This window comes from Dermacentor andersoni, chromosome 4 (assembly GCF_023375885.2).
Source record: "Dermacentor andersoni chromosome 4, qqDerAnde1_hic_scaffold, whole genome shotgun sequence".
Classification (NCBI taxonomy): domain Eukaryota; kingdom Metazoa; phylum Arthropoda; class Arachnida; order Ixodida; family Ixodidae; genus Dermacentor; species Dermacentor andersoni.
In genome coordinates this window covers 221425407-221438133 of record NC_092817.1, presented here as the reverse complement: position 1 = coordinate 221438133, position 12727 = coordinate 221425407, and the positions used below count along the sequence as shown (strand labels likewise).

Genomic DNA, 12727 nt, shown 5'->3' with positions numbered 1-12727 from the left:
GCAACGCAAGCATAATGTGAAGACTTGGGTTCATATCCCCACCTGATTTATCACTTCTTTAATTCAATTAGTAAGTACAAGTAATTTCCTTTATGTTGTCCTTGGTCTCCTTGTTGGCTTCTTATGATATAATTAATAAATATCAGGCCCCTCGGTTGCCTTTTCTCTCGTAATTATGTTTTGTCGCAATTTACTTGATGTATAGTTATTGTAACACTGTATTGCATTGTGTTTTACAATATTTATATTAAACCCATTTTCACTGTACATGCCCTCCATGCTTGTGAGAATAGCAGCACTATGTACATCTGGAATCACTTATTTCATCAATACTCCTGAAATGATGTTGAAATATTGAGGAATAATCGAGCAAAGCCTAAAGAGCTAAAATCCCAGTACTCACATGCGCTGCGCAGAGGCCTTCTGGCGTTCCTCCTCGAAGTAGTTTTGCTCTGCCACAGATGAGGTAGATGCAAGAGCAGCCTGGCGCATCCGCTGCCGTACCAAGTCAACTGCACTTTCAGGCTCGACAGGCCGCTTGAACTCGCCTACTGCAGGCACTGAGCTCAAGCTAGCATCATCTGTCAGGTCATGGCTGCTCTTGCTGCGCCCTTTGTTATCCTGCACAACACAATACTACACATGAGCACTAGTTCTATGCACTACCGTACTTGTTTCTTGTGCCACCTTAAACTCTGCTACTACGCTGCACTTGGTAACTTTTGTGCAGCTCAATTTTCTGGACAAATGCCGAATAAGTGCTTAATCACATTGTTGCTGTCGTAGTGCCAGAGATGGCCTATTATATATATGGCTAGATCAGGCCTGCTACCAGATTCTCTTGTTGGTGCCACCAATAAGAGAAACGACCAACCAGTTTCTGCTGCGAGTGTCAGAGATGGTTTATATATATATATATATATGTATGTATGGCTAGATGAAGCCTCCTACCAGTTTCAGTTGTTGACACCAGCAAGAGAGACCACCAACCAGTTTCTCTTGTCATAGTGTCAGAGATGGCATATATATATATATATATATATAATGTGTGTGTGCGTGTGACGAACCGCACAATAGTACGGTACGGCGCTATATTCGGGTGACCATGTTTGTCTCCATCCACAACCTCCTGCTCACATCACACAAGTCGACAGGATAAAGACCTGGCAGTCACCTCATCGTCCTCACATCATCATGCAAGTACTCAACACCATGGCGTGAACCCAGAGCACACAGCTCCATCACTGACACCGACCAGCATCATGACCGCATCACTGCAAGCCTCATCAGTGACCGCAGTATCCTCATCAGGATCAGCGGACGATGGGCCCGTGGAAGATTGCTTTTGCCTCTTTGAGTTGTGCGTGTTCGCTGCATCATGGTCGCAACAGGATATGGTAAAAAATTTCAATGATTACGTCACTGGTAAGGCATTTTGCTTCTACTTCACGCACATACTTGAAAACGATGAATCATGGAATATAATCAAAGACGAAATGATCAGCCAATTTAAAGTTTATGACCCCTCCATTATACACGAGCTGCAGACATTTCAACTGGCTCACCGCAGTCCCACACAGTTTCCACATAGCGATCATCATCATTCCGAAACAAAGCCCCATTTTAGCAGATCCTCGGCGAATTTTCCTTGCCACGATTTTCCCACGAAGAGGACGCACAATTGCATGTGTAGCATAAACATGACATTCCCAATAAAAGAAAAGCCACTGCGCACCAAATGATCCGCACGCCTATTCGTTCCTTCGAAACCCAACATTGAAGCAGGTTTGACCGCCACACATCAGTCAACAATATGTACGTCTTCAGCAAGCTGCAGTGCTGATGTCCTTTCTTTGGCCTTTCTTTGATGACCTTTCTTTGAGAGAACATGATCGAGCCACATCCGCTGCAACATCGTCCAGCACTCAATAACCAGGAATTCTAAACAGCATGGACACAAACCTCTATATCAGCAACATGAATCAAGAAAATACCGCAACAGTCAGTTGTTCTCATGAAACGAAGCCAAACTGCTTACTGCCAAGACGAAACCAGAATATAAGTACCAGCACCAACACATGTAACTTTAAAGGTGAAGACAACTTGGAGCAACGTACACATAGAGATCAAGGTGCTCCATAACACTCAAGCCTTCTTCTGCGTACTACACCTCAACAAGCCACTGCCACTTCAGGAGCTTTGCACGTGCCGAGCAGCATCGCACACTGTCAAATGATAAAAGCGTTCATTCCGAATGACGTCGCAGGAGTCTTGGAAAAGTCTTTTGAGAAGCCTGGGACACTGTACTCGCCACCAGACAAGTCTCGCAAGAAGGAGCAGTATGCAAGCTACACATCATCTCTACGTCAATTTGCTCAAGCAGTCAAAGGCATATACCAATAGAGAAGCTACATCAACAACTGTCGCAGCAACATCACAAAGATCAATATCAACAACATCAAGAACAGTTGCAACGAGGAAAACATCAGTGCACAAGTCAACTAAACCCACGGCTGACTCAACAAACATGATGTTTCGCGAGAAGGAAACATCATCGAGTGCACCTTGAGCGCCACCTATAAGGACTGCTCCCACCGCAAGGATTCCTGTGACAACACTGTGCATGACGACGAAAACAGCACGGGCACTTCCCTGGCATACCGGACAAACTAAGATTTTGCCTCCACTACTCAGACCACCCAATGTTCGGGCAGGAGATTCCGCGTGTCCACAGGACGCGAAGAGTAAGCCGACGCCTACTACATCCGAGTAACCACAGCTTCCATGTGTCCAAACCTTCCTTCATTGTGGCATGCATATGTCGTCCGGAGTGCAACAGCTAGCCTCGGCCCCTTGAGCTCGGCTGGACGTCACCGGACTGCCTGACTGACATCGTTCATGTGAGAAGTATGACGCTATCATTGGCCCCTGTAGCTACGACTCTCTCAGGGGGAGGAAGCGTGTGATGAACCACACAATAGTATGGTACGGTGCAATAGTGGAGAAAGAGGTAGACGAGAAATAAAGGCAGTGTTCGGGTGACCATGTTTGCTTCCGTCTGTAGCCTTCTGCTCGCGTCACACTCACTCACACACACACACACACACACACACACACACACACACACACACACACACACACACACACACACACACACGTAATGCAGGAGATATGGCGGTCGTGCGAAGCTCGGTTTATTGCAGACCTTGTCTTCCTCCTTCACCACTATTGCACCGCACCGTCCTGTTGCGGTTCGTCACGCGCTTCTCCCTTCCCCCGAGAGAGTCATAGGTGTAAGGGCGGGTGATATCGTCTTAATCTCCCCACATGAACGATGTCAGTCTGCCGACCAAGTAGGGTCACGCTGCAGTCGATCTCGTAATTTACAGCAGATATTTTGTGTATGATCGTATACGGTCCTTCCATTATTGTCCTGTATGATCATATACGGTCCTTCCACCGCGGTTGGGAGGCCAGGGTGTCTCATACAGAACACAGTCCCCCACTTGAAGCTCTGAGGGAAGAAATTTTTTGTCATATATGAGTTTATTTTTCTCGTGATATGCCAGGGAATTGCAGGCCACGTTTGCGCGAGTTTCCTGCAGGTTCTCGGTAATGTTGGAGAGGAACTGGGGGTAAGATGGTGCGCCATACATAAGGAAGCAGGGTGGGCAGTCCGTGACCTCGTCGGGTTTTGTTGTACTCGTCGACAATGTCAGAGAGGAGGTGCGTCCATGGTTTTTCAGGGTTCATCGTAGATCTTGCAGCGGAGACGAGTGACTCTGGACTGATTAGTACGCTCATTTAAGCCATTACACTGTGGGTGTTGTGAGCTTATATAAAACTGATGAATGTTGTGTTTGAGGAATTGCTTGAATTTACCAGCGGTGAATCCTGTGCCACAGTCAGAAAGGAACTTCCGAGGCTTTCCAGCAGTGAAGATACTCTTTAGACAGGAAATGTAGGCATTGAAGGTCTTACTACATGTTATGTGTGAGGGTATGTGGTGGTTATGTTTGTGCAAAAGCCCATACATAACTGGTGGCATGGTCAACGGCCAAGTGGATGAATCTCTTGGAGGAACCGTAGTTGGCAAAACCTCCGATAGTGTCCGTGGCCAGAAGATCAAATGGTTGCTCTGCGGGTGCTAATGATCCCAAGGAACCAAAACATTTGGTTTTTGTTTTCTTGCAGCGCTGGCAAGTATCGCAGTGTCGAACGTATTCGGCAACATCGGTGACGATGTTAGGCTAATAATATCGTGAAGAGAGAAGTCGCAATGTCTTCTCTACTCTGACATGACCGAAAGCACCATGAGCTTTCTGAAGAAGAGAAGACTGGAGAGTGAAAGGAATGTAGAATTTTCATATCCTCTGCGCATCACTATTGGTCATTCCATTCTAAATGGTATGCTTGCAAGGCGGTTTGTTGTGGTGGTGCTCTCGTAGTTGTTCAGCAGATAGGAGCTGAATGATAGGGTTTCTAGACACTGCATCGGCTTCGATGTTGTTAATGCCCTTTTGGTGCATGATGTTTACGGCGTACATGGTGAGCTTCAAGGACCATCGGAACAGGTGGCCTCGAGCATTTTTGATGTTTTTAAGCCTCTGCAATGCCACGTGATCGGTGATCACAGTGAAAGGTTTTCCATGTAGATAACTACGCCATTTATTGATGGAATCAATAATTGCTAAACATTCAAGTTCTGTGAAGGCGTAATTCCTTTCATGTTTTAGCAGCTTGCATGAATAGTATGCAACTGGATGCTCTTGACCTTCATCATCAGCATGCTTCAAGATGGCGCCGATACCTTTATTGGATACATCGCAGTAGAGCACCCAAGGTTTGGTGGTATCGTAGATGGCAAGAATGGGCTCTACCGTAACACATTTCTTAAGCTGAGTAAAAGCCAGTTCACAGTCAGGGTCTCAGTTCCAGGTGGTGTCTTAGCCGAGTAGGCGTGTCAGTGGATCAACAATTTCACTGAAGCAGGTGATGTATCAACAGTAAACATTGACGGTGCCAAGAAAACACTTTAACTCTTTAGGGCGTGATAGCGTGGGAAACCGCAGGATTGCCTCCACTTTGCTTTGCTTTGAAGTGACTGTGCCATTTGAAACTTGTGTCCCAGGTACACGAAGGATGTTTGTGCAAACTGACATTTCTTCAATTTCAGTTTAACGCATTCACTTCGAAAAGCATTTAGAGTGGCATCTAGATGCTTCAAATGGTCTGGGAAAGTGTCAGAATAGGCGACAATGTGATCAAAGTAGTTTGTGACGTGCGTCAAGTGGTGTTTGGTCAAGATGGACTTGACAGCCCATTCGAAAGTGGCTGGAGTGTTCCGGGGACCAAAAGGCATGACAAGCCATTCGTAGCGACTGGTACGTGTGACAAAGGCCGTTTTCGGAATGTCTTCCAGATGTATCCTCACGTGCCAGTAACCTGACGTTATGTCTAAACGCCGAGAATTACGTTGATTTCCCGAGATAGTCAAGAATGCCGTCGATGCGAGGGATGGGTTGGTAGTTGGGCACCGTCACTGCGTTTAGCTTGCGGTAATCTATGCAGAAACACGTGCGTCCTTCTCCTTTTTTTCTCGGCCAGAAGCGCTGCTGCAGCGTATGGTGATGTACATAGTCATATTGTTAAAAATTAAATTATGGGGTTTTACGTGCCAAAACCATTTCCGATTATGAGGCACGCCGCAGTGGAGGACTCCAGATATTTCGGCCACCTGGGGTTCTTTAACGTGCACCTAAATCTAAGTACACGGGTGTTTTCGCATTTAGCCTCCATCCAAATGCGGCCACCATGGCCGGGATTCGATCCCGTGACCTTGTGCTCAGAAGCCTAACACCATAGGCACTGAGCAAATCATATTGTTACGTAGGAAGATGCAGACAAAAAGCTATATACAAGTATATTTACAAGGGAATACGCTGCACTTGGCCAAGATGCAACAGCCCGCACTAGCCTCTAATCGTCGTCGTCGTCTTCTCACTGCTCGCCTCTTCGTCATTGTAAACACTGTTCCTTAGCACTACCCCCGTCGGCAAAAGCGTCGTCCCGAAGCGACTAAAGGTCGGACTCGGAAGCAGTGTAGTAGGCCTTGAACCTACTGACGTGCACGACATCACTAGAGGCCAGAGTAGAGGACGACGTTGAACTCACAGGAGAAATTTCGTACGTCACAGGCGTGACCTGGCGCAGCACGTGGTAGAGCCCTGTGCATTACGAAAGGAGCTTTTCTGAAAGTCCGACGTGATGAGAGGGCGACCACAGGAGCCCGAGCGCACCAGGCGAAAACTGTACGTCACGGTGGCGGGTGTTGTACTGACGCTGCTGAGTGGTTTGCGAGGCCGTCAGTCGAGCACGGGCAAGCTGGCGTGCATGGTTGGTGAGGGCAATGGCGTCGCGCGCATACTCGCTTGTTGAGATCGCAGCAGGAGGGAGTGCCGTGTCAAGGGGCAAGGTCGGTTCGCGACTGTACAGTAGGTAAAATGGAGAAAATCCGGCGGTGTCGTGCCGGGAGGAATTGTACGCAAATGTGACGTAAGGAAGGGCAATGTCCCAGTCGTGGTGGTCCTTGGAAACGTACTTGGAGAGCATATCTGTAAGAGTACGGTTTAACCGCTCTGTCAGGCCACTTGTTTGAGGATGGTATGAGGTAGCCAGCTTGTGTTGAGTGGAGCAGGAATGCACAATGTCGACGATAACTTTCGAGAGGAAGTTACGACCACGGTCAGTAAGCAGCTGTCTCGGGGTGCCATGAAGTAAGATAATGTCACGCAAGAAAAAGTCCGCGACGTCAGTGGCGCAACTGGTAGGGAGAGCCCGTGTGATAGCATATCGGGTGGCGTAATCAGTTGCGACGGCTACCCATTTGTTCCCAGAGGATGACGTGGGAAAGGGAACGGAAGGTCTAATCCAACACGAAAGAACGGTTCCACAGGGACGGTGATCGGCTGGAGATGATCGGCAGGTAGCACCTGAGGTGTTTTCCGACGCTGGCAGGGATCACAGGCAGCAACATAGTGTCGGATGGAGCGAGCGAGACCAGGCGAATAGAAGCGGCGGTGGATGTGGTCCTACGTGCGGGTTACCCCAAGATGTCCCGCAGTGGGTGCGTCATGCATCTCAAAGAGCACAGTCTGTCGTAGATGTTTTGGCACGACAAGAAGATTAGATCCGCCAGGGATGAAGTTCCTTCAGTACAGAATGCCGCCCTGAAGGACATATCGGCGAATGGATGCGTCGGTAGGTGTAGAGCGCAGACGCTCGATGAGTGCTCGCAGCGATAGGTCTTGGTACAGCTCATCGGCGATGTTAGCAAAAGCAGACACAGAGAAAATGCCGTTGGCGGTACTACCATCAACGTCGTCAGGCTCGTCTACTGGGTAGCGAGACAGGCAGTCAGGGTCCTTGTGTAGTCGGCCAGATTTGTAGGTAACAGTATACGAATATTCTTGGAGGCTCAAGGCCCAGCGACCAAGCCTTCCTGCAGGATCTTTCCATAAGCATAACCAGCAAAGCGCGTGATGGTCTGTGACAACGGAAAAAGGTCAGCCATATAAGTATGGGCGGAACTTCGCAACCACCCAAACTAGGGCCAGACACTCACGCTCAGTGATGGAATAGTTGCGTTCCGAGGGTGAGAGGAGCCTGCTGGCGTAAGCGATAACACGGCCGTTGCCACGCTGGCGTTGGGCCAGTACTGCGCCAATTCCATGACCGCTGGCATCAGCACAGACTTCGGTAGGTGCAGAAGGATCGAAATGGGCCAGAACGGGAGGCGACAGCGCTCATCTCTGAAATGTCTCTCCCTTTATAACCAACCACCACCGACAACAACCGCATGTGACGTCACTGCACTAACCCTTTAAAACTAACATGCCGAGGATGACGAGGCCGCCTTTGATGAAGACAGGCCCTCCTATCGAAATGTGGGCCAGCCTTTCTGAGGCATCTTATCCCTGTTTACAAACTTTATACCACAGTGTGCTATTCCATCTGTCAGCCCCTTTCTTGATTTTGGACTTCAATGCCTCTAGGAGAAATTCAGGTACACCTGCAGAGTTCTATCTTGCAGCCTTTATTTCTATGCTTACAGCAACCATTTTTAAACTGTTCTGTTCCTTTGAATGCCATGTTAACAGGCAACAGGCCCCACAGTACCCAGTTAATTCCTCGTGGTTCTCAGATATAACAAACACTCTGATCCTACCATTACATTTTATGCAACTACTGTTCTGTTGCTTCTGCGATCTGCGCAGCACAGCTCAATTAGTAATACTTTGACAGCTTCTTTGTCTCTCCCTGTATCTTTGCAACATCTCCAGCATGTGTGGCAAAGTAGCCTTCATTAAGCATGGATGCCTGGCCTGCACTCACTTTTCTGCCTGCTCAGCTGTGAAAGGCTTACCTTGGAGACGACAGCCATAAGCTCTTCCTCCTCCTCCTCAGCCTCATCACCAAAGGAAAGCAGCTTGTAGTTCCTGTGCAAAGGTCATTTGCTTTCATTCTCTTATAACACAAAACAAAGGACACATGCTGATTAGCTGCTCTTAATCCATAACTTCCACTTTTAGTGCCTAACTGCATTCCTCCTCCACTTGCATGCAACAACATGATGACAGCAATAACAGCAGCATAAGAACACTTTGTTGACGACAATGAAGAACTGTTTAAGAGAAAGAAACACTCTAGTATGTACGACCACGTATGGTATATTTTTCAGGTATGGCATGTACCATTCTGTGCTCTGCTATGTCGCCGCTTGTGAACGCTGCCAAAGTCACAAGCACACTTTAGCGCTGGCCAGCTACATCCTGTTGCTATATCAGCAGAACCATTTTTCGGGTTGGCCTTCACCTCCTAGACCTCTTCCTTATGTACTCCTTGCGACGGACTACACCATGTGCTTCGCCATCACCCAGGCAGCACCCAGCAAGCTGTTCTACACTCCTCCATGATGTCACTGTCCATCATGGTGCTCCTTGGCAGCTCCTCACCGATCATGGGAGCTACTTCCTCCAAATAATAATGGATGACATCCTCAGTTCCTGTTTCACTGAACATAAGCTCACCCCCATTTATTATCCACAGATGAATGGATTACCGAGCACCTAAATTGAGCTGAGATAGACATGTTTTTTGCCGCAAGCTAAAACACACAAAAGGAAGACACATAAAGACAACACAGGCCCGCACTGCCTTTATGTGTCTTCCTTTTGCGTGTGTTTTAACTTGCCGCAAAAAACATGTCTTTTAGCAAGCACCAACTAGGCCAACAAGCAGTTCTGAGCTGAGATGCTGTCTATGAATGTTTCACCTGGTGCCCATGACTGGGACAGCACACTACCATTTTTTAACCTTGCGTATAATTCGTCACAGTATGACGCCACTGAATATTCACCGTTTTATTTACTGTTTGGCCAACACCACGTTTTGCCATTCGAGACTCTCCTTCCTTCGGCTGCTCACTTATTTACTGTACGTGCCAGTGACGACATTGCTTGAGCCTGTGCACCTTGTCAACTTGCCCATGACCGACTCTCTGCATCCAGCCCATGAAACGTGCTACAACAGCAAGCACGGAATATTTCAGGTCTTCCTCTGGCCACCATGCTACCACATTAGCCTATCAGAGAGGCTTCATTATGCAAAAAAGAAGAGGCGTGCAGACAGCACACAAGAGTAGAGATGTGGACAACACGAACGGCGTTCGTACTGTCCACTTCTCTACTCTTGTGTCCTGTCTGCACGCCTCTTCTTTTTTGCATAATGAATCCTTACCAATTAGCTCAGCTTTCTGTCATTCAGAGAGGCTTCTCTCTCGTTGCATATTGCATCAGCTTGGTGACCTCAATTACCCCTGGGCCTTGCTTGTTCTGCCGACTGATGTTGCGAGACTAAAAGCACATCACAGCAAGCGCCGCGACAGTGATTCTGCTACCATGTACCAATGTGCATACTTGGATAAACTCAGTGAGCAATGAAAACTACGATTTTGGGGAACGCTTGGTGTGTGGCCCTTCAGCCATTTGTGTTGTTTTTCACTGTAAATATTGAGTAAATACTTTTCGTCTATGTCTTGCCTGCGTCACAATATATAAGTGGATATGTAAGTTTAGAAATAGAGGCATAAGAATGTAAGGTAAACGGTTTTTGCGAACTGGGTCTCAGTTGTGACCATATTTAGAAAAACATATTGCAGTTGCAGCATTGTGGATTACACTTTAACTTTAGGGCATACAATCAAGCTTCGTCATAATGAAATGGGACATAACAAAGTTGTGGATATAATAATGTAAGTAGAATTCCCCTTGAAATTTCCACAGAGATTCTTCTATTTAAAACCTTGTTTTAACCCAGTAAAACTGTGCTACCAATGGATATTGGGAACTAGATTGGTCCCCACAGCCCAAAAATACCAGATTCTTGCATGTCGAACACATTGCACTTTTTACGGGGTTCGGCACACATTCAGTGCCAAAATTCATAACTCCTGCATCCCCATGTTGGACACACCGTCAGACACTGGTGCGTAAGCAGCCGCTCACTATCACCATTGCACTTCTTTCTCTCACTGCGGTGCCATGCAAGCTGGTGCAGCTAAGTGTGACCTGTGAAACTGCAGTGGTGCAACCTCAGAGGCCATGCCCAGCTGCTCTCAATTTGTGACAGCCTGCATGACGTGCCACATTCAGAAAGTGAAGTGTGATGGCAATAGTGAGCCGCTGCTTGAACGTGGCAGTGAGAAAGACCAGTGTATCATCCACTCCTCTGTTTTACTTTGGTGCACCGCACAGGCTGGTTCCAATAGATGTAGCCTCTAAGATCACACTCGCACCAGTGCAATCTCAGAGGCCACAAGTCATTGAAGGTAAGCCAGCACGACGGGGCATGTCAGACTTCTTACACACAGCAGAGCCACATGACAGCTGCAGATTATCCTGGATCAGCTGTGTAGTCGGCGCACAGTGCTCGACCACAACACATTTTGTTTGCATTGTGGCATGCAAGCTTTTTTTCTTTGACCGCATAGCTGTTTTGCCAGTTTCACAATGCTATGGACAATTGAAGTGGAAACAAAACTCCAATAGCACACTCCCGTCTCACTCCCAAATCCCAGTGCTAGCAGAAGTATGGTGCCCTCTGTGTGTCGTGGACAAAAACCGGCACTCCAAAGGACTAAGTGTCCCAGGTTTCCCTCCTCCAGGTCCGACATATGGGGTCAACAGAAGGGTCAAAGTGGCGCCAGCATGTGCAGTGCTCCCGCTCGTGCCTCAAAGAGGAACACACTGCCACTGCCGTACAGCTCCTCCATTTTAATGTTGGTTTTGTGAGTGTTGTACGTCCACAAGGTAGATTCAGCCACCATTGCATTCCGCCATCTCATGGTCTCCTCTTCAAACACCTGTGTCTTTAGGGCCACTGTCCACTTGGACTCCTGGTCCTCGCATGCTGGTTTTGCAAGAAATCCATATTATGTCTGCCTGTTATGCAGATGTTTACCTGCATAACAGGCTAACAAACCCCGTGGTGCAAGTGGGTTCGATTTCTGCGCCGCAAATATGGATTTCTTGCAAAACCGGTATGCGGGGACTGACGCACGAGAACCTATGCAAAACATCACAGAGAGCAGCAAAGATTCTACGTCGGAAAAGCCTGTGGGGATGTAACTGCTTATTGTCTGAGACATCTGGAAATCTGTGCATTTCCCTGGCCTGACTTTTGCAAATTCAGCTGTCTGCCTCAGAGCAAAAACTAGAGAGTGGTTGGAGTGAGGGCTTTTTCTCTGTGACTGAGAAATTAGCCTCAACCTTTGTCAGAGTTTGGCTGGCGTAGACAACGATATTGTGAGCATTATATTACTCCTTTATCTTCTTCATCTGTATATATTCATCATCATGGCCAGCGTCATCACCATGGCCAGCGGCATCATCTTCAGCGCGCGACCTGCTAAATCGAGGTTTAACAGCTGTCTCGCAAGTGATGGAGGCTGCTCTCGATTCCTTGGTCCTCTACGCCTTCAAGTTTCCCTGGAGCTTCGTTCAGGTTGCCGCTTGCTCCGCCTTTCTACCACCACACCCAAGAAGATCCTCCAGGAGCCTCCGGCGTCACCGTCTCTGCCCCACCAGCCATTCCTTCATGGACCGTCAGCACGCGGCAGTGCGATCCCACCATGATTGTTGGCCTTCGCAGTGACGGCGTTGATGACTGGCTGGACAATTATGAGCGCATGAGTGACTCTAACCGGTGGGATGACATGCACAAGCTTCGCAACTCGCATTCTACCTCACTGACATTGCCAGAACTTGGTTTCTGAACCACGAGAGCACCTTGCCTGACTGGGCAGCATTCAAACACCAGCTTCGGCAGATTTTTGGCACTCCTAATGTTCGCTCTGAGGTCGCCAAGAAAAAGCTTGATGGATGCACGCAACTTCCCGGGGAAACATACACCTCTTATATCGAGGACGTCCTCGCCCTTTGTCGCCATGTTGACGCCACAATGACGGAACCTGATCGTGTTCGTCACATCCTAAATGGCATTGCCCATGTCGTGTTCAACGCACTGGCGATCAAGAATCCAAATACTGTAAACGATGTGATCGCAACTTGCCAACACCTGGATGCACTGCAGGCCATCCGTTTACAACCTGTCGCCTGTGACATGCCTCCTTCCTCGGATACGGACTTGCACATGCTGATTCAAACTC

The 12727-nt window shown here is 48.0% G+C and overlaps 1 protein-coding gene across 5 annotated transcripts in view; it reads right to left on the bottom strand.

Annotated features, from left to right (window-relative positions):
• The window catches only part of LOC126538397 (spliceosome-associated protein CWC27 homolog), a 275758-nt gene that overhangs the window by 144221 nt on the left and 118810 nt on the right, over positions 1-12727 (bottom strand). For all 5 annotated transcript variants that reach the window (XR_008613958.1, XM_055074766.2, XM_055074768.2 and 2 more), the window contains exons 6-7: positions 8426-8498; positions 404-621 (exon numbers count right to left, since the gene is read on the bottom strand). Coding sequence is in view for 4 of the 5 variants with exons in the window: in XM_055074766.2 (XP_054930741.1) it covers positions 404-621; positions 8426-8498 (291 nt within the window). In the remaining variant the exon portion in view is untranslated. The remainder of the gene's footprint in view (positions 1-403; positions 622-8425; positions 8499-12727) is intronic.